Source organism: Entelurus aequoreus, linkage group LG19, assembly GCF_033978785.1.
Source record: "Entelurus aequoreus isolate RoL-2023_Sb linkage group LG19, RoL_Eaeq_v1.1, whole genome shotgun sequence".
NCBI lineage: Eukaryota > Metazoa > Chordata > Actinopteri > Syngnathiformes > Syngnathidae > Entelurus > Entelurus aequoreus.
The window spans coordinates 7,304,536-7,328,137 of NC_084749.1; the positions used below are offsets into that span (position 1 = coordinate 7,304,536).

The window sequence follows — 23,602 nt, forward strand, 5'->3', positions numbered from 1 at the left end:
TGCCACCCGGACGCCTCCATGGGGGGGTGTTTCGGGCACGTCCGACCGGCAGGAGGCCACGGGTAAGACCTAGGACACGTTGGGAAGACTATGTCTCCCGGCTGGGCTGGGAACGCCTCGGGATCCCCCGGCAGGAGCTGGGAAAAGTGGCTGGGGAGAGGGAAGTCTGGGCTTCTCTGCTTAGGCTGCTGCCCCCGCGACCCGGCCTCGGATAAGCGGAAGAAGATGGATGGATGGATGGATGGAGTTCTCGTATTTTGACACAAATGTATATCACTTGACGTGTCTTCTTTTAGCTGTTTTAAATGAATGAATACAACTATACTTACATTTTAAGGTGGCTCTTTTCGCTCCGCATGGCGTCTCCGTGTTGGAAATGATTTTCAGGGTTGAGCGCGCAAAGAATTTCGGGAAATGACAGGACGCGAAGTGTACACGGATGCAACCTTTCTGCAATCCATCCATCCATCCAGCCATCTTCTTTTAAATTTTGCACCATGACTAGGGAAGGTTGTTTGCATTGGGTCATATAAGTGAATGCAATCAGCGCACAATTTAAAGTCATTGACCTGAATTACTTGCAACCTGCTCACAGCTAAGTGAGCAGGTTGTGTTATGCGTGACCATGTGTGTTGGTTGGATTTTTTATTTTTATTTTGCACCATGACTAGGGAAGGTTGTTTGCATCAAATAGTTGCACCAAAGGTGTTTTTTTAAACATTTTTTACATTTTGACATTTTTTATAATATCCACACAGCTAAGTGAGCAGGTTGTGTTATGTGTGACCATGTGTGTTGGTTGGATTTTTTTTTTTATTTTGCACCATGACTAGGGAAGGTTGTTTGCATCAAATAGTCGTACCAAAGGCTGTTTTTTTTTAAACATATTTTACATTTTGACATTTTTTATAATATCCACACAGCTAAGTGAGCAGGTTGTGTTATGCGTGACCATGTGTGTTGGTTGGATTGTTTTAATTCTGCACCATGACTAGGGAAGGTTGTTTGCATCGAATAGTCACACCAAAGGCTGTTTTTTTTTAAAAAAAATTTACATTTTGACATTTTTTATAATATCCACACGGCTAAGTGAGCAGGTTGTGTTATGTGTGACCATGCGTGTTGCTTGGAATTTTTTTTAATTTTGCACCATGACTAGGGAAGGTTGTTTGCATCAAATAGTCGTACCAAAGGCTGTTTTTTTTAACATATTTTACATTTTGACATTTTTTTATAATATCCACACAGCTAAGTGAGCAGGTTGTGTTATGTGTGACCATGTGTGTTGCTTGGATTTTTTAAATTCTGCACCATGACTAGGGAAGGTTGTTTGCATCAAATAGTCGCACCAAAGGCTGTTTTTTTTAAACATTTTTTACATTTTGACATTTTTTATAATATCCACACAGCTAAGCGAGCAGGTTGTGTTATGTGTGACCATGTGTGTTGGTTGGATTGTTTTAATTCTGCACCATGACTAGGGAAGGTTGTTTACATCAAATAGTCGCACCAAAGGCTGTCTTTTAACATTTTTTACATTTTGACCTAGGGAAGGTTGTTTGCATTGCGTGGACCACAAAATAGTCGCACCAAAGGCTGTTTTTTTAAAATGAATACAGACTCCCTGCGGGCAAAATTCCTTATACAAATCATGACGTTTAGCCAGCCAAATTTAGGACGTGGGCGGGCCGTAGTTTGGACACCCGCCATTTTCCTTTCATGCCCATTAGCGGCAGTTAACGAGCGATTTACGGGCCGGCGGGCAGCTTGAAAGGTCGCAACATGGACGCACGAGAGTTAATCTCCCTTAGCCCTAAGAACAGGGGGACGTTGCAATATCGAGGAAAACCCCTGCGGCTTAAACTTAAAAAAAAAATCATTTTCTGTACGTCTGTCTTCAATTGTAACCTCCTAATGCTCGCGCCGAGCGGCAGGAAGGACGTGGACGGCGAGGCGGAGGAAGAATAACAGAGCAGAAGAGCTGAGGGTCAGGCCCGTCTAATCCGTGGTATATTAACATCCTCCCGGTCTGCACCGGCGGACTGCTTTCAGCTCTCTGGACAAACAGAGCAGGGAATAAATCAGCGGCTCATTAAGCGGCGGAATGCCGACGGCTCAACGTGCGCATTGCTGAGGTGTTTTCGGACCCTAAAAGTCTGTTTTGCTTTGCGCCCCAGAAACCCGAGCCTGCACCAGGACTCTCCTCTCCGTATCTCAGTTTTCCACTTCCTCCTCTTCTCAACATAAACCTGTTTTGCTTCCCCCACGCCCCGACCCAAGTCCCCTTTCCCTTGTCACCCTTCACACTTTCCACCACGGCCATGTTGCAGCCGGTCTCAGTCCTGGTCCTGGTCCTCCTCATCCCCCCCCCGCCTGTGCAAATTCCTGCTTTGCATGTCCACCTGTTTCTCTTACCTTCTGTTCCATCTGCTCAACTCCTTGTTTCTGCTTCCAAACACAGATGTCAAGTCCCTGCTGACAGGAGAAGGCGGACTTCTGTTTCCGGTTCAAGCCGGTCGTGGTCTCATATCTGGGCCGAAGTAACAATATCGTATGTGTGTTTCGCTGAGCCAGTAAAAACTGATCCAGGTCAGAACCCTCTTAAGTTCTGGACAGTCTTTCACAGAAGCTGACTCATCTGGAAGTGTTTGTTGAACAACGGAATCTTCACAAAGTGGTCACTTGACATTTTTTGGCAAAGTATTTCCGAAGTCAAAACGATATCAGTGTCTATCACGATAGACACGTAATCGACATCTTTTAACAACACTCAGTAAACGTTTGGGAACTGAAGAGATTCATTTTTGGATTATTTCCCATTCTTGCTTGATGTACAGCTTAAGTAGTTCAACAGTCCGGGGGTCTCGGTTGTGGTATTTGACACTTCATAATGCTCCACACATTTTCAATGGGAGACAGGTCTGGACTACAGGCAGGCCAGTCTAGTACCTGCATTGTCTTGCTGAAATAAGCAGGGGCGTCCATGAAAAAGACGTTGCTTGGATGGCAACATATGATGCTCCAAAACCTGTATGTACCTTTCAGCATTAATGGTGCCTTCACAGATGTGTAAGTTACCCATGTCTTGGGCACTAATACACCCCCATACCATCACACATGCTGGCTTTTGAACTTTGCACCTATAACAATCCGGATGGTTCTTTTTCTCTTTGTTCCAGAGGACATGACGTCCACAGTTTCCAAAAACCAATTTGCAATGTGGACTCGTCAGACCACAGAACACTTTTCCACTTTGCACCATCCTAGATGAGCTCTTAGATGAGCAAAGTGTGTCTGGGTGTTGTTGATAAATGGCTTTCGCTTTGCATAGTAGAGTTGTAACTTGCACTTGCAGATGTAGCGACAAACTGTAGTTACTGACAGTGGTTTTTGGAAGTGTTCCTGAGCCCATGTGGTGATATCCTTTACACACCGATGTCGCTTTTTGATGCAGTACCGCCTGAGGGATCGAAGGTCACGGGTATTCAATGTTGGTTTTCGGCCTTGCCGCTTACGTGCAGTGATTTCTCCAGATTCTCTGAACCTTTTGATGATATTACGGACTGTAGATGGTGAAATCCCTAAATTCCTTGCAATAGCTGGTTGAGAAATGTTGTTCTTAAACAATTTGCTCAGGCATTTGTTGACAAAGTGGTGACCCCCGCCCCGTCCTTTTTTGTGAACGACTGAGCATTTCATGGCAGCTGCTTTTATAGCCAATCATGGCACCCACCTGTTCCCAGTTAGCCTGTTCACCTGTGGGATGTTCCAAATAAGTGCTGGATGAGCATTCCTCAACTTTCTCAGTCTTTTATGCCAATTGTGCCAGCTTTTTTGAAACATGTTGCAGGCATCAAATTCCAAATGAGCTAATATTTGCAAAAAATAACAAAGTTCTCCAGTTCCAACATCTTGTCTTTGCAGTCTATTCAATTGAATATAAGTTGAAAAGGATTTGCAAATCATTGTATTCTCTTTTTATTTACCATATTACACAACGTGACAACTTCACTGCTTTTTGGGTTTTGTATATATAATGGGTATATTTAATTAATAATTAATATAATTGGATATTAAGAGTATGTGAAAGTTGGACTCATACCTTGTTTACTTCCGTGACAATTTCCTTAAAGTTTAGTCGTCAATCAGAAATATCAAGCAGCTAATATGTGCCAAAAATGGATAAGTGTGGGGAAAGGGTCTTGCATTTTTCCCATCATGCATTGCAGGGGATTTAAATGGGTGTATTTTTAAATCATGTATAGTGTTTGGACATTTTTTTAATGTTCGGTGAGCAGGTGTGTCGACTTTTGTTTTTGTTTTTTTTGCGCCATGAGAGGTTGCTTGGGTCGGGTCATATATAAGAATGCTGTGGTGTGGCTACTTCAAAGTGCAATTCATGGTCATTAACCTGAATTGCCCATTTTGTCCATACGATGTATGAGTGACTCTACTAAAACAGCCTTTTTTTTTTTGCGGTTGCAAAAATGTGTGTTTAGAGCTCAGACGAAGTGGGGACCAACCACACAAATGACCACAGTCATGGTTTCTCTCGGAGGATGACATTACCACAACCACACTTTGCGGAATTGTCTTGTAGGGACGATGCATGAGGGTTTGATTTAATACACCAAGCTCATGATAAAAAACAGCGCTTCTCTTATTGGCTCGTAAAACCTTTGGTGTGCGTTTTTCTGTGTGAAGAACCGAATTGTCAATGCGGTTTTGCCGTTTTCCCAAGCGGGAATCTTGTGGTTTCGGCCAATCAAAGTACTGTGGTGTGGCTAGGGATGATGTTCGAAACCGGTTCTCCCGGGTTGTTCGATAAGAAAAGAACCAATTCCATGGACTCGAATCCCTTTTTGAGAACCGGTTCCCGTTATCGAGGCCACTATAGTAAAGAAAAAGAGTTGTTTTTTTATTCGAATCCCTGGGAACGAATGCCGTCCCACAGGAAATGCCCTGTGGCACATCCCAGGAAATGACGTAGCTCAGTCATTAGGCAGCAGATACAGAAACAGCAACAACAATGGACCGGAAAAAAACGCCTCAAGGCATGGCTTCATTTTACAAAAAAAATACGACGGGGAAACGGCTATCTGCAACAACATTAAATATTTATTTATTTATTTTATTTTATTTTGTTCTTATAAAATAAAAGTGAGCTTTTGTTAAACCAAATATTGTGTGTTTTTTTCCATATACAACAACCTATCTGGATTCGATAAGAGACTCGATAAGGAATCGGTTCGATAAGAGGATTCGATAATGGGCTCGAACTTAATCATTTCTTATCAAACATCACCCCTAGGTGTGGCTACTTCAAAGTTGCAATTCATGGTCATTAACCTGAATTACCCATTTTGTCCATAAGATGGCGGCAAGTATACTGTCAGATATTTAAAGTGAGATTAGAGGCATCCCCCGGGCTTTATTAAACTCAAGACACCTCGCGGGCCAAAATGAACATGCCTAAATTACCCATTTTGTCCATAAACTGTATGAGTGGATCCCTGAGTGAAATGACTCTACTAAAACAGTCTTTATCCCGACTGACCGGACTGAGGTTGTAAAAATGTGTGTTTAGAGCGCAGACGAAGTGGGGACCGCAAACAAACGAGTACAGTCATGGTTTCTCTCGGAGGATGTCATTACCACAACCACACTTTGCGGAATTGTCTTGTAGGGACGATGCATGAGGGTTTGTTTTAATACGCCAAGTTTATGATAAAAAAAACAGCGCTTCTCTTATTGGCTCGTAAAACCTTTGGTGTGCGTTTTTCTTTGTGAAGAACCGAATTGTCAATGCGGTTTTGCCGTTTTCCCAAGCGGGAATCTTGTGGTTTCGGCCAATCAAAATACTGTGGTGTGGCTAGGGATGATGTTCGAAACCGGTTCTCCCGGTTGTTAGATAAGAAAAGAACCGTCCGATAAGAAAAGAACCGATTCAATGGACTCGAATCCCTTTTTGAGAACCGGTTCCCGTTATCGAAGCCACTATAGTAAAGAAAAATAGTTGTTTTTTTATTCGAATCCCTGGAAACGAATCCCGTCCCACAGGAAATGCCCTGTGGCACATCCCAGGAAATGACGTAGCTCAGTCATTAGGCAGCAGACACAGAAACAGCAACAACAATGGACCGGAAAAAAACGCCTCAAGGCATGGCTTCATTTTACAAAAAAATACGACGGGGAAACGGCTATCTGCAACAACATTAAATATTTATTTATTTATTTTATTTTATTTTGTTCTTATAAAATAAAAGTGAGCTTTTGTTAAACCAAATATTGTGTGTTTTTTTCCATATACAACAACCTATCTGGATTCGATAAGAGACTCGATAAGGAATCGGTTCGATAAGAGGATTCGATAATGGGCTCGAACTCAATCATTTCTTATCAAACATCACCCCTAGGTGTGGCTACTTCAAAGTTGCAATTCATTGTCATTAACCTGAATTACCCATTTTGTCCATAAGATGGCGTCAAGTATACTGTCAGATATTTAAAGTGAGATTAGAGGCATCCCCCGGGCTTTATTAAACTCAAGACACCTCGCGGGCCAAAATGAACATGCCTAAATTACCCATTTTGTCCATAAACTGTATGAGTGGATCCCTGAGTGAAATGACTCTACTAAAACAGTCTTTATCCCGACTGACCGGACTGAGGTTGTAAAAATGTGTGTTTAGAGCGAAGACAAAGTGGGGACCGCAAACAAACGAGTACAGTCATGGTTTCTCTCGGAGGATGTCATTACCACAACCTCACTTTGCGGAATTGTCTTGTAGGGACGATGCATGAGGGTTTGTTTTAATACACCAAGTTCATGATAAAAAAAACAGTGCTTCTCTTATTGGCTCGTAAAACCTTTGGTGTGCGTTTTTCTGTGTGACGAACAGAATTGTCAATGCGGTTTTGCCGTTTTCCCATGCGGGAATCTTGTGGTTTCGGCCAATCAAAATACTGTGGTGTGGCTAGGGATGATGTTAGAAACCGGTTCTCCCGGTTGTTCGATAAGAAAAGAACCGTTCGATAAGAAAAGAACCGATTCAATGGACTCGAATCCCTTTTTGAGAACCGGTTCCCGTTATCGAGGCCACTATAGTAAAGAAAAAGAGTTGTTTTTTTATTCGAATCCCTGTGAACAAATCCCGTCCCACAGGAAATGCCCTGTGGCACATCCCAGGAAATGATGTAGCTCAGTCATTAGGCAGCAGATACAGAAACAGCAACAACAATGGACCGGAAAAAAACGCCTCAAGGCATGGCTTCATTTTACAAAAAAATACGACGAGGAAAAGGCTATTTGCAACAACAGTTAATATTTATTTATTTATTTTATTTTTTTTTTTTCTTATAAAATAAAAGTGAGCTTTTGTTAAACCAAATATTGTGTGTTTTTTCCCATTTACAACAACCTATCTGGATTCGATAAGAGAATCGATAAGGAATCGGTTCGATAAGAGGATTCGATAATGGGCTCGAACTTAATCATTTCTTATCAAACATCACCCCTAGGTGTGGCTACTTCAAAGTTGCAATTCATGGTCATTAACCTGAATTACCCATTTTGTCCATAAGATGGCGGCAAGTATACTGTCAGATATTTAAAGTGAGATTAGAGGCATCCCCCGGGCTTTATTAAACTCAAGACACCTCGCGGGCCAAAATGAACATGCCTAAATTACCCATTTTGTCCATAAACTGTATGAGTGGATCCCTGAGTGAAATGACTCTACTAAAACAGTCTTTATCCCGACTGACCGGACTGAGGTTGTAAAAATGTGTGTTTAGAGCGAAGACAAAGTGGGGACCGCAAACAAACGAGTACAGTCATGGTTTCTCTCGGAGGATGTCATTACCACAACCACACTTTGCGGAATTGTCTTGTAGGGACGATGCACGAGGGTTTGTTTTAATACGCCAAGTTTATGATAAAAAAAACAGCGCTTCTCTTATTGGCTCGTAAATCCCTGGTGTGTGTTTTTCTGTGTGAAGAACACCAGTCATTTGTCGAATGCGGTTTTGCCGTTTTCCCAAGCGGGACGCTTGTGGTTTCGGCCAATCAAACGCTTGGTAGGACGGTTACATCTGTCGACTGGGAAGACTCCGCCAGAGAACTCCTCCCCGTCTTCCTCCCTGGCTGGGAATGCCATCAGCGGGGAGACCTTTGCATCCGTGTGTTTGGTTTACTGGGAGCGGGGTCGTGGTCTGGTTTTGGGAAACAACTCCCGGCGGGGTTTTTTGCAGTGCTTGACAGGACTGTCTTTGCTCTTGTGTGCCAGGCCCAACGTGTGCGGCTCTCGCTTCCACTCGTACTGCTGTCCCGGATGGAAGACTCTGCCGGGAGGGAACCAGTGTATCGTCCGTAAGTCCTTCCTTCGGACACTAGAGGTCTGTTGTCCTGCTGCCCCATGTCTGACCCTGTGGTCTTCTCCTGTGCCCCCGGCAGCCATTTGCAGGAACTCCTGCGGCGATGGCTTCTGTTCCAGACCCAACATGTGTACCTGCTCCAGTGGACAGCTCTCTTCCAGCTGCGGAGCAGGAGGAGGAGGTCAGTCCACATCCTCGTCACTGACACACTGGAGCGTCATCAAACACAGACCCTGGGGCGGGTGTCCTCAGCTCGCTTTTTAACATTCTTAAAATACTATTGCCAAAAAAACAAAACATTCAAAAAGTGGAATAAAAGAGCAAACAGGTGAAATGTAACGTAAAAAAACCACACCTAATTAACCACATTAGCGCTAAATTCAGATTTGTATTTATTTTTTTATTTATTCTGGTAATTATGTCTTTATTCGCCTAAAATCGTAAAAAATTTTTTGTATTCACATACAGTCTTCATTGCAAAGCCGTATCAGAAAGTATCCAGTAACAAATGTATCCGCATCATTCAACTCACTGCATCATGAACTATTGGGACCACTAGGTCACTTGTAAAAAAAAAAAAAATTATCTCAATCAATCAATGTTTATTTATATAACCCTATATCGATAATCATGACTTTGTTTGGCTAAAATCAAACAATTTTTTTCTTGTAATATTTCTACATTATTTTAGAAATATTAAAGTAAAATAAAATAACATACCTATTTAGCCATATTAGCGCTAAATTCAGATTTTTGTTTGTGTGTGCATTTTTTTTTTATTCTGGTAATTATGTCTTTATTCACCTAAAATCGTAAACATTTTTTTGTATTCACATACAGTCTTCATTGCAAAGGCGTATCAGAAAGTATCCAGTAACAAATGTATCCGCATCATTCAACTTACTGCATCATGAACTCTTGGGACCACTAGGTCACTTGTAATTTCTTAAAATACTGATAATTATGACTTTATTTGGCTAAAACTATACAATTGTTCTCTAGTAATATTTCTACATTATTTTAGAAATATAAAAGTAAAATAAAATACATACCTATTTAGCCATATTAGCGCAAAATTCTGATTTTTTAAATGTTTTTATTTATTCTGGTAATTATGTCTTTATTCACCTAAAATCGTTAAAAAAAAATTGTATTTACATACAGTCTTAATTGCAGAAGCGTATCAGAAAGTATCCAGTAACAAATGTGTCCGCAGCATTCAACTCACTGCATCATGAACTCTTGGGACCACTAGGCCACTTGTAATTTTTTTTTTTATATCGATAATCATGACTTTATCAGGCTAAAATCAAACAATTGTTCTCTAGTAATATTTCTACATTATTTTACAAATATAAAAGTAAAATGAAATACATACCTATTTAGCCATATTAGCGCAAAATTCTGATTTTTTAAATGTTTTTATTTATTCTGGTAATTATGTCTTTATTCACCTAAAATCGTTTAAAAAAAATTGTATTTACATACAGTCTTAATTGCAGAAGCGTATCAGAAAGTATCCAGTAACAAATGTGTCCGCAGCATTCAACTCACTGCATCATGAACTCTTGGGACCACTAGACCACTTGTAATTTTTTTTTTTATATCGATAATCATGACTTTATCTGGCTAAAATCAAACAATTGTTCTCTAGTAATATTTCTACATTATTTTAGAAATATAAAAGTAAAATAAAATACATACCTATTTAGCCATATTAGCGCAAAATTCTGATTTTTTAAATGTTTTTATTTATTCTGGTAATTATGTCTTTATTCACCTAAAATCGTTTTAAAAAATTGTATTTACATACAGTCTTAATTGCAGAAGCGTATCAGAAAGTATCCAGTAACAAATGTGTCCGCAGCATTCAACTCACTGCATCATGAACTCTTGGGACCACTAGACCACTTGTAATTTTTTTTTTTATATCGATAATCATGACTTTATCTGGCTAAAATCAAACAATTGTTCTCTAGTAATATTTCTACATTATTTTAGAAATATAAAAGTAAAATAAAATACATACCAATTTAGCCATATTAGCGCAAAATTGTGATTTTTTTAAATGTTTTTATTTATTCTGGTAATTATGTCTTTATTCACCTAAAATCGTAAAAAAAAATGTTGTATTCACATACAGTCTTCATTGCAGAAGCGTATCAGAAAGTATCCAGTAACAAATGTGTCCGCATCATTCAACTCATTGCATCATGAACTCTTGGGACCACTAGGTCACTTGTAATTTTTTTTAATACGGATAATTATGACTTTATTTGGCTAAAAATATGCAAGGGTTCTCTAGTAATATTTCTACATTATTTTAGAAATATAAAGTAAAATTTTAAAAAATACCTATTTAGCCATATTAGCGCTAAATTCAGATTTTTTTTTTTGTGTGCATTTTTTTAAATTTTATTTTTGTGATCATGAGTTTATTTGCCTAAAATCTTACTTTTTTTTTGTATTCACATACAGTCTTCATTGCAGAAGCGTATCAGAAAGTATCCAGTAACAAATGTGTCCGCATCATTCAACTCACTGCATCATGAACTCTTGGGACCACTAGGCCACTTGTAATTTTTTTTTTTTTTATATCGATAATCATGACTTTATTCGGCTAAAATCAAACAATTGTTCTCTAGTAATATTTTTACATTATTTTAGAAATGTAAAAGTAAAATAAAATACATACCTATTTAGCCATGTTAGCGCAAAATTCTAATTTTTTAATTTTTTTATTTATTCTGGTAATTATGTCTTTATTCACCTAAAATCGTAAAAAAAATGTTGTATTCACATACAGTCTTCATTGCAGAAGCGTATCAGAAAGTATCCAGTAACAAACGTGTCCACATCATTCAACTCGCTGCATCATGAACTCTTGGAACCACTAGGTCACTTGTCATTTTTTTATACCGATAATTATGACTTTATTTGGCTAAAAATATACAATTGTTCTCTAGTAATATTTCTACATTATTTTAGAAATATAAAGTAAAATTTAAAAAAATACCTATTTAGCCATATTAGCGCTAAATTCCGATTTATTTTTTGTGTGTGCATTTTTTAAATTTTATTTTTGTATTTATGAGTTTATTTGCCTAAAATCGTACTTTTTTTTTGTATTCACATACAGTCTTCATTGCAGAGGCATATGAGAAAAGTATCCAGTAATAAATGTGTCCGCATCATTCAACTAACTGCATCATGAACTATTGGGACCACTAGGTCACTTGTAAAAAAAAATTATATCGATAATCATGACTTTGTTTGGCTAAAATCAAACAATTGTTCTCTAGTAATATTTCTACATTATTTTAGAAATATTAAAGTAAAATAAAAAAACATACCTATTTAGCCATATTAGCGCTAAATTCAGATTTTTTTTTTGTGTGTGCATTTTTTTTTTTATTCTGGTAATTATAACTTTATTTGCCTAAAATCGTAAAAAAAAATTTGTATTCACATACAGTCTTCATTGCAAAGGCGTATCAGAAAGTATCCAGTAACAAATGTATCCGCATCATTCAACTTACTGCATCATGAACTCTTGGGACCACTAGGTCACTTGTAATTTCTTAAAATACTGATAATTATGACTTTATTTGGCTAAAACTATACAATTGTTCTATAGTAATATTTCTACATTATTTTAGAAATATAAAAGTAAAATGAAAAAAATACCTATTTAGCCATATTAGCGCTGAATTCAGATTTATTTTTTGTGTGTGCATTTTTTATTTTATTTTGGTAATTATGAGTTTATTTGCCTAAAATCTGACTTTTTTTTGTATTCACATACAGTCTTCATTGCAGACGCATTTGAGAAAGTATCTAGTAACAAACGTGTCTGCATCCTTCAACTAACTGCATCATGAACTATTGGGACCACTAGATCACTTGTAAAAAAAAAAAAATGTATATCAATAATCATGACTTTTTTCGACTAAAATCAAACAATTGTTCTCTTGTAATATTTCTACATTATTTTAGAAGTATAAAAGTAAAATTAAAAAAACATACCTATTTAGCCATTTTAGCGCTAAATTCAGATTTTTTTTGTTGTGTGTGCATTTTTTTATTTATTCTGGTAATTATGAGTTTTTTTGCATAAAATCGTTAAAAAATGTTTTTATTCACATAAAGTCTTCATTGCAGAAGCGCAGGAGAAAGTATCCAGTAACAAACGTGTCCACATCATTCAACTAACTGCATCATGAAAAAAAAAGCTTGTTCTAGCTCTTTGGTTTTTATGATATTTGGCCTATCAAAGCAGGGCTTCCTTTGGCCGTTTTGAGCGCACACATTCTGCGCAGCCAACGGTGTTGTGCACACGGAGTAGATGTCAGCTCGCGGGCAAGCAGGCGGCAATAAGTCACCCTGACAGAGGAGCAGCTGTGCCGAACAACGTCTCACGTCGTCTTTGTGACCCTCATAACCATAATTATCAAATCATTCTGGCTGCAATGTGGAGAAACAGCTGTCGTGAGGCTGACGGGGCAGTGCACCCTGGGAAATGGGGCTGTATCGTGTTAAGTGTTGCCCTGTATCGATAATTATTGATATATTTTTATGGAAAAAAACATTTCTAGTATTTTTTTTTGTATACACGTACAAAGTTTCCAACGCAGAAGCGTATTTAAAAAAGAAAAAAAAGAAAAGAAAAAAAAAAGTATCCAGTAACAAACGTGTCTGCATCATTCAACAATTGTTATTCTAGAAATATAAAAGTAAAATAAAAAACATACCTACTGAACCACATTAGCCCTTTTTTTCTCCTTGTAATTATTATTATTTTTTTCTGGTAATATGACTTATTCACCTAAAATCATACAATTTTACTATAGTAATATTTCTACACTACTCTAGAAATGTAAAAGTTAAATAAATAAAAAATACCCATTTAACCATATTAACTCTAAAATATTTTTTAAATTGTAATGTTTTGTTTAATCTGGTAATTATGACTTTATTTGCCTAAAATCGTATGTTGTTTTTTTTGTATACATATACAAAGTTTCCAAGGCAGAAGCGTTTTAAAAAAGTATCCAGTAACAAACGTGTCCGCATCATTCAACTTACTGCATCATGAACTATTCGGACCCCTAAGTCACTTGTGGGAAAGAAAAAAAATGTATGCTGATAATTCTGACGTACAATTGTTCTCTAGTAATATTCCTACATTATTTTAGAAATATAAAAGTAAAATAAAAAACATACCTACTTAACCACATTAACACTAAATTCAGATTACATTTTTCTATTTTTTTTTTGTATTTATCCTGGTAATTATGACTTTATTTGCCTAAAATCATTTTTTTTGTATACACATACAAAGTCTCCAAATAAAGAAGCATACAAAAAAAAAAGATCCAGTAACAAACGTGTCCGCATCATTCAACTTACTGCAACATGAACCATTCGGACCACTAGTTCACTTGTAAAAAAATAAATAAATATATATATATATACCGATAATTATGACATACAATTGTTCTCTAGTAATATTTCTACATTATTTTAGAATTATAAAAGTAAAATAAAAAACATACCTACTTAACCACATTAACACTAAATTCAGATTACATTTTTCTATTTTTTTTTTGTATTTATCCTGGTAATTATGACTTTATTTGCCTAAAATCATTTTTTTTGTATACATATACAAAGTCTCCAAATAAAAAAGCATACAAAAAAAAATTATCCAGTAACAAACGTGTCCGCATCATTCAACTTACTGCAACATGAACCATTCGGACCACTAGTTCACTTGTAAAAAAAAAATAAATAAAAAAAAAATATATATATATATACCGATAATTATGACATACAATTGTTCTCTAGTAATATTTTTACATTATTTTAGAATTATAAAAGTAATATAAAAAACATACCTGCTTAACCACATTAACACTAAATTCAGATTACATTTTTCTATTTTTTTTTTTGTATTTATCCTGGTAATTATGACTTTATTTGCCTAAAATCATTTTTTTTGTATACATATACAAAGTCTCCAAATAAAAAAGCATACACATTTTTTTTATCCAGTAACAAACGTGTCCGCATCATTCAACTTACTGCAACATGAACCATTCGGACCACTAGTTCACTTGTAAAAAAATATATATATATATATACCGATAATTATGACTTACAATAGTTCTCTAGTAATATTCCTACATTATTTTAGAATTATAAAAGTAAAATAAAAAAACATACCTACTTAACCACATTAACACTAAATTCAGATTACATTTTTCTATTTTTTTTTTGTATTTATCCTGGTAATTATGACTATTTGCCTAAAATCTATTTTTTTTGTATACACATACAAAGTCTCCAAATAAAAAAGCATACAAAAAAAAAAAGATCTAGTAACAAACGTGTCCGCATCATTCAACTTACTGCAACATGAACCATTCGGACCACTAGTTCACTTGTAAAAAAAATATACATACATATACCGATAATTATGACATACAATTGTTCTCTAGTAATATTTCTACATTATTTTAGAAATATAAAAATAAAATAAAAAACATACCTACTTAACCACATTAACACTAAATTCATATTAAATGTTTCTATTTTTTTTGTATTTATCCTGGTAATTATGACTTTATTTGCCTAAAATCATTTTTTTTTGTATACACATACAAAGTCTCCAAATAAAAAAGCATACAAAAAAAAAAGATCCAGTAACAAACGTGTCCGCATCATTCAAACTACTGCAACATGAACCATTCGGACCACTAGTTCACTTGTAAAAAAAAAATATATATATATATATACCGATAATTATGACATACAATTGTTCTCTAGTAATATTTCTACATTATTTTAGAAATATAAAAGTAAAATAAAAAACATACCTACTTAACCACATTCACATTAAATTCAGATTTGTTGTTTTTTTCCGCATTTTTTAAATTTGTTGTGGTTATTATGACTTTATTCGCCTAAATCGTACGTTTTTTTTTTTTGTGTATACACATACAAAGACTCCGAGGCAGAAGCGTATTAAAAAAGTATCCAGTAACAAACGTGTCTGCATCATTCAACAATCACACAATTGTTCTCTAGTAATAGTTCTACTTTATTTTAGAAATATAAAAGTAAAATAAAAAAAACATACATACTTAACCACATTAGTCCTAAATTCAGATTTATTTTATTTTAATGGTATTTTTTATTCTGATTATAATGCCATCAGCTATCAGCAGAAAGGAAACGTCAACACAAGCATGGAAAACAATTGTAAAATCAAAAACGAAGGGGCAGAAATAAGGAATATATAAGAAAATAGTGCAAAGTGTGAAAATGTAAACATCGAGAAACCTGAGAAGAACTATTTCCTGCAAGTTTAGTGGCAGGAATTTACAGCTGTGCTCTAAAGGGTGAGCGCGGCTAACGTGGTGCGGTATTAGCGGTCTTGCCTTGCATCATGTACAGACCACATTGGGGAAAAAAATCCCAAATTGTCTTTTATCCACAATTTCTTCATTTGGACTTTCTCTTCTCACTCCATGCAAAGAATCAACCAAACTTGATACTGTCACCTAATTGGCTGTTAGCGTGTCACGTGATCACTTCCTTTTGTTCATGCAACCTAACCTTGCTTTCATATTTCCGCTTTCTTCCCACCAAGAAGTAAATAAAACATATATTTTTGAGCATTTTTATTGATAATGTTTACATGTTCACAAAATAGTACGACTCCGACATAAACAACTTCCCGAAAAAGGCGCCATCAACCAGTAAAAAAAAGTGTAGTAATGCGTGAAGATGGCGTGGTTGTGGTTTTCCATGTACTTTGTACGGTCATGGTGTCCTGCAAGGAATAGTCCAGAATGTCTGCAGTCGAGTCTGTAATCAGCACACAATAAAGCTGCTTGCTTTTCCATCGCACACAAACGCACAAACTCCACACACACTCAAAACGCTCGGGGACTTCCTGTGTTTGGCGGCCCCTCGTAAAAAGCACCCAGATGTCAGCGACAGAGGTGCATTGTGGGCGCCGAACCCCCCCGGAGAAGCACCCCTCCTTTGCTGCGCACGTGCGGCTTTCCAGGCACGGGTCGGCGGGGTCAGCGTTACGGAGGATGCGACCTGGGAGGAGGTGCGAGCAGGCGAGGTTGGGCGCTGAGATCATCGCCGCCTGACTCCTCCCACTCGGCTTCTGTGACAAAGAAAACACGACACACACTCCGGGGGTCTCGTCTGCCAAGCTGCGCGCCAAATGCCGGCAAAAAGTTGCGTGCGATGTTTATAGAATCAAACACAAACATTCATTGGACTGAATGGGGACTTTCAGGCTACAGAATGTTCACTTCTTTTTGCCCATATGGGACATGTCTCTGATTTTTGGCTATTTTTGTCAGATTTTTCTCTATTTTATAAAATCTGATTCTTGTCTATTTTTGTCAAATTTTTGTGAGATTTTTGTCTATTTTTTAAAATCTGATTTTTGTCAGATTTTTGTCTATTTTTTTAAAATCTGATTTTTGTCAGATTTTTGTCTATTTTTTTAAATCTGATTTTTTGTCAGATTTCTGTAAAAAAAAAATGTGAATCTGATTTGTCAGATTTTTGTAAAAACATTTTAAATCTGATTTTTGTCAGATTTTTGTAAAACAATTTAAAATCTGATTTTTGTCAGATTTTTTGTCCATTTTTTTAAAATCTGATTTTTGTCAGATTTTTGTCAATTTTTTAAAATCTGATTTTTGTCAATTTTTTTAAAATCTGATTTTTGTCAGGTTTTGTCAATTTTTTAAAATCTGATTTTTGTCAGATTTTTGTAAAAAAAATACATCTGATTTTTGTCAGATTTGTCAAAATGTTTATATCTGATTTTTGTCAGATTTGTACATTTTTTTAAATCTGATTTTTGTCAATTTTTTAAAATGTGATTTTTGTCAGATTTTTGTAAAAAAAATTTAATCTGATTTTTCTCAGATTTGTCAATTTTTTTTAAATCAGATTTTGGCAGATTTGTAATTTTTTTAAATCTGATTTTTGTAAGATTTTTGTAAATTTTTTTAAATCTGATTTTTGTCAGATTTTTGTCATTTTTTTAAAATGTGATTTGTCAGATTTTTGTCTATTTTTTAAAATCCAAATTCTCTCTGATTTCTCTCCGTTAGTCTGTTGTTGTTTTTTGTCTGTTTTTTGTCCAAATTTTTTTTCAGATTTTTATGTGATTTTTGTCCGATTTTTATCTGATATTTAACTGATTTTTATCTGAATTTTAACTAATTTTTAATCAGATTTTATCAGATTTTTATAAGATTTTTATCTGAGGCTACGTTGACACTGCAGAGTAAAATGGTAAATGGTGTGTATTTTATGTAGCGCTTCACTGTACCTGCACCATACCCAAAGCACTTTACATCATACCTCACGTTCACCCATTCACACACCGACGGTAGGATGTACTATTGTGATTTTTTGGACAAACCCCATCTTTGTATATATATATATATATATATATATATATATATATATATATATATATATATATATATATATATATATATATATATATATGTATATATATATATATATATATATATATATATATATATATATATATATATATATATATATATATATATATATATATATATATATATATATATATATATATATATATATATATATATATATATATATATATATATACATGTATGTATATATACATGTATGTATATATATGTGTGTGTGTGTGTGTGTGTGTGTGTGTGTGTGTGTGTGCCGTCAGGGCCAGCAAAGCATTCTCTGCTGGCTTAACCAAAATCCTGATCATAAATGAATAAAAGTTCATTTGAATCTACTTTCCGTAAAGTATTCATCTTATTCTCTTCATGCCTTATTAGGCTCCAGTCTTGCTTCTTTTTCACGTTAGAGCTTTTGTCCAACCAGAACTCAGCTAGCTTGTTGCCAGCGCTGTGGGAATTCTGCCGGTTGACAGACAGTCGCTACAGCCAATCAGATGACGCGTTGTCGATAGTTGCCCATCCGGGTAGCCTTACGTTAAATATGACTGTGATTGGACTTTCACTCATCAGTACCAAGTGAGTATCCAATCACGAGTTTTCATTTGCCAAAAGCAGGAAGTGGCCATACCCGGCCAGCGGAGAAATCATCGGTGCTCACTTTTTTAACTCACAAACAAGAGCAAAAACGTGGGTTCAAATATTTTACTTCTTTATTTTTTCCATGTTTAATATGTTTTGTTTTTTTAACAATCATTTTAATTTTGACAGTACCACATAAGATAGTGTATGTTTTAAATGCTGATTTATTGATTTTTAAATGCGCCGAAATATAGCCTGTTTTGTACACTGTTGACGTGATTCAATGTTCAGTAGTGCGTAAATGTCTTTATTTCTCCAGCAATGGTCATGTGGGGACATAAATGATGATATTTTGAGAGGTAATCTTTGAAGTCAGACATCACTGAAGGCCTAGGTATATATGTAACATAGTCATAGTTTCTACTTAGGTATATATGTAACATAGTCATAGTTTCTACTTAGGTATATATGTAACATAGTCATAGCTTCTACTTAGGTATATATGTAACATAGTCATAGTTTCTACTTAGGTATATATGTAACATAGTCATAGTTTCTACTTAAGTATATATGTAACATAGTCATAGTTTCTACTTAGGTATATATGTAACATAGTCATAGCTTCTACTTAGGTATATATGTAACATAGTCATTGTTTCTACTTAGGTATAAATGTAACAGTCCTAGTTTCTACTTAAGTATATATGTAACATAGTCATAGTTTCTACTTATATATATATGTAACATAGTCATAGTTTCTACTTAGGTATATATGTAACATAGTCCTAGTTTCTACTTAGATATATATGTAACATAGTCATAGTTTCTACTTAGGTATATATGTAACATAGTCATAGTTTCTACTTAGGTACTGTATACATGTAACATAGTCATAGTTTCTACTTAGGTATAAATGTAACAGTCCTAGTTTCTACTTAAGTATATATGTAACATAGTCATAGTTTCTACTTAGGTATATATGTAACATAGTCATAGTTTCTACTTAGGTATATATGTAACATAGTCATAGTTTCTACTTAGGTATATATGTAACATAGTCATAGTTTCTACTTAGATATATATGTAACATAGTCATAGTTTCTACTTAGGTATATATGTAACATAGTCATAGTTCCTACTTAGGTATATATGTAACATAGTCATAGTTTCTACTTAGATATATATGTAACATAGTCATAGTTTCTACTTAGGTATATATGTAACATAGTCATAGTTTCTACTTAGGTATACATGTAACAGTCCTAGTTTCTACTTAAGTATATATGTAACATAGTCATAGTTTCTACTTAGGTATATATGTAACATAGTCATAGTTTCTACTTAGGTATATATGTAACATAGTCATAGTTTCTACTTAGGTATATATGTAACATAGTCATAGTTTCTACTTAGATATATATGTAACATAGTCATAGTTTCTACTTAGGTATATATGTAACATAGTCATAGTTTCTACTTAGGTATATATGTAACATAGTCACAGACATGTATCTGATTTTTGTCAGATTTTTATTTGATTTTTGTCTATTTGTCTCTGATTTTTATCAAATTTTTTTCTATTTTTTTAATCAGATTTGTATCTGATTTTTGTCAGATTTTTGTCTGATTTTTGTCTGATTTTTGTCTGAATTTTGTCTGAATTTTGTCTGATTTTTATCTTATTTGTCAGATGTTTAAAAAAAATTTAAATCTGATTTTTGTCAGATTTTTATCCGATTTCTATCTGATTTCTATTTTATTTTTCTCTGTTTTTATCCGATTTTTGTCAGATTTGTATCTGATTTTAGTCACATTCTTATCCGATTTTTGTCAGATTTTTATCAGATTTGTATCTGGTATATATGTAACATAGTCATAGTTTCTACTTAAGTATTGATTTTTATCTGATTTGTCAGATTTTTTTTTTAAATTTTAAATCTCATTTTGGTCCAATTTTTATATGATTTCTATCTGATTTCTAACTGATCTCTATCTGATTTCTATCTGATTTCTATCTGATTTTTCTCTATTTTTGTCAGATTTGTATCTGATTTGTCAGATTTGTATCTGATTGTTGTCAGATTTTTATCTGATTTTTGTCAGATTTTTATCTGATATTTGTTTTTGTTTTTTCTGGGTATATATGTAACGTAGTCATAGTTTCTACTTAGGTATATATGTAACATAGTCCTAGTTTCTACTTAGGTATATATGTAACATAGTCATAGTTTCTACTTAGGTATACATGTAACATAGTCATAGTTTCTACTTAGGTATATATGTAACATAGTCATAGTTTCTACTTAGGTATATATGTAACATAGTCATAGCTTCTACTTAGGTATATATGTAACATAGTCATAGTTTCTACTTAGGTATATATGTAACATAGTCATAGCTTCTACTTAGGTATATATGTAACATAGTCATAGTTTCTACTTAGGTATATATGTAACATAGTCATAGCTTCTACTTAGGTATATATGTAACATAGTCATAGCTTCTACTTAGGTATATATGTAACATAGTCATAGTTTCTACTTAGGTATATATGTAACATAGTCCTAGTTTCTACTTAGGTATATATGTAACATAGTCATAGTTTCTACTTAGGTATATATGTAACATAGTCATAGTTTCTACTTAGGCATATACGTAACATAGTCATAGTTTTTACTTAGGTATATATGTAACATAGTCCTAGTTTCTACTTAGGTATATATGTAACATAGTCCTAGTTTCTACTTAGGTATATATGTAACATAGTCATAGTTTCTACTTAGGTATATATGTAACATAGTCATAGTTTCTACTTAGGTATATATGTAACATAGTCATAGTTTCTACTTAGGCATATACGTAACATAGTCATAGTTTTTACTTAGGTATATATGTAACATAGTCATAGTTTCTACTTAGGTATATATGTAACATAGTCCTAGTTTCTACTTAGGTATATATGTAACATAGTCTTAGTTTCTACTTAGGTATATATGTAACATAGTCATAGTTTCTACTTAGGTATATGTGTAACATAGTCATAGTTTCTACTTAGGTATATATGTAACATAGTCATAGCTTCTACTTAGGTATATATGTAACATAGTCATAGTTTATATGTAACATAGTCCTAGTTTCTACATGTAAACACGTCCTTGTGGTCTTGTAATAAAAAGTGATGCCTTCACTGACACATGGGAAACGTTGTATTCATGCTCTCCTATACTTAGCTTAGTCTTTCATGCAGACTTAAGCAGATGCTGCCTATGTTTTTCTTCCTTTCTTCCTCCACATTCCGGCATTTGGCTTTCAGCCTTTAAAAAATCCTAATCGCGAGTTCAACATTCATTTCCTCTCTCTCTCTATCCCTCTCTCTTTCTCTCTCTCTCTCTCTCTCTCTCTCTCTCTCTCTCTCTCTCTCTCTCTCTCTCTCTCTCTCTCTCTCTCTCTCTCTCTCTCTCTCTCTCTGCCATCTGTTAATGTCTCTAGCCCGAACATTTATGGCATGCAGCAGGGGAAGCTTTAGCATCCCACTGGATATACCATATACAAGCTACTGATTAGCATTAGCAATTTTACATGGCATTTTCAACACTTTGTTACGGGAAAACTACAACTAAGACGCACGTTACGATCAAATAGCTGGTGTGTAACGACTACCGTATTTTTTTTTTTTATACAAGCCGCACCCGCCAAATGATAAAAAATATGACCTGTAAAATAAGTTAAAATAGCTAGCATGCTAACAGTTAGCATTAGTCAAATATCAACATATATGACTCTATGGTGTATACTTGTAAAATAAGTTAAAATAGCTAGCATGCTAATAGTTGGCATGCATCAAATATCAACAGCTTACGTTGACAATATTTGTCAACGTAAGCTAAAAATATGTATTCTTCCCACTAACTTATAGCATGTTAACGTTTACATGTTAGCATACTAAGTAAAAATGGTAGTTTTTTAAAGCTTATTTGACAGAGTCGTATATCAAAATATAAAGCTTTATTGTCATAAGACGTGAGAGCATATCGAAAATACTTGATGCTTGCTAACCTATGGCATGTTTAAGTTTCGCATGTTAGCATGCTAGTTAAAATTGTATTTTTTTTAAGCTTATTTTACAGAGTCGTGTATTAGAATAGACAGCTTTATTGTCGTCAAACAAGAGAGCAGGCTGACAATACTTGATGCTTGCGAACCTATAGCATGTTTACGTTAGCATGCTAGCATGCTAAAGTTAAAATGGTAGTTTTTTAAAGCTTATTTTACAGAGTCATATATTAGAATAGAGTGCTTTATTGTCATCAAACAAGAGAGCAGGCTGACAATACTTGATGCTTGCTAACCTATAGCATGTTTACGTTAGCATGCTAGCATGCTAAAGTTAAAATGGTAGTTTTTTAAGCTTATTTTACAGAGTCGTATATTAGAATAGACAGCTTTATTGTCGTCAAACAAGAGAGCAGGCTGACAATACTTGATGCTTGCTAACCTATAGCATGTTTACGTTAGCACGCTAGCATGCGAAAGTTAAAATGGTAGTTTTTTTAAGCTTATTTTACAGAGTCGTATATTAGAATAGATTGCTTTATTGTCGTCAAACAAGAGAGCAGGCTGACAATACTTGATGCTTGCTAACCTATAGCATGTTCACGTTAGCATGCTAGCATTCCAAAGTTAAAATGGTATTTTTTAAGCTTATTTTACAGAGTCGTATATTAGAATAGATTGCTTTATTGTCATCAAACAAGAAAGCATTTCGAAAATACTTGATGCTTGCTAACTCATAGCCTGCTAACATTAGCATGCCAGCTATTTTAGCCAATTTTGCAGGTATTCTCATCTCTCAGTCATATGTTTTGGTACTTTTACGCATGATGACTGTTAGCATGCTAAAGTTGCGCTAGCTTTCCCCCCCCTCATTTTACAGGTCATATTTTTGTTACTTAACGCTACCTAGCCAGCGTGCTAACTGTTAGCAAGTTCAGCTTCATCTTTTCCGCATCCACGTACAATTTCCCCCGAAATTTCGGATGGTTTTCCCTTTTGAACTCTCTTTTTCTTTGACGCACTTGCGTCAGAAAATACCGCCCCAATGCTTGGGAAACCTGATAAAAATGACACAATATTTGTAATAA

At 34.9% G+C, this 23,602-nt stretch overlaps 1 protein-coding gene across 1 annotated transcript in view; it reads left to right on the forward strand.

Annotated features, from left to right (window-relative positions):
- Positions 1 to 23,602, forward strand: part of LOC133635049 (fibrillin-2-like) — a 209,583-nt gene that overhangs the window by 38,682 nt on the left and 147,299 nt on the right. Inside the window, exons 3-4 of the mRNA XM_062027781.1 lie at positions 8,289 to 8,371; positions 8,456 to 8,557. Of these exons, the coding sequence (XP_061883765.1) occupies positions 8,289 to 8,371; positions 8,456 to 8,557 (185 nt within the window). The remainder of the gene's footprint in view (positions 1 to 8,288; positions 8,372 to 8,455; positions 8,558 to 23,602) is intronic.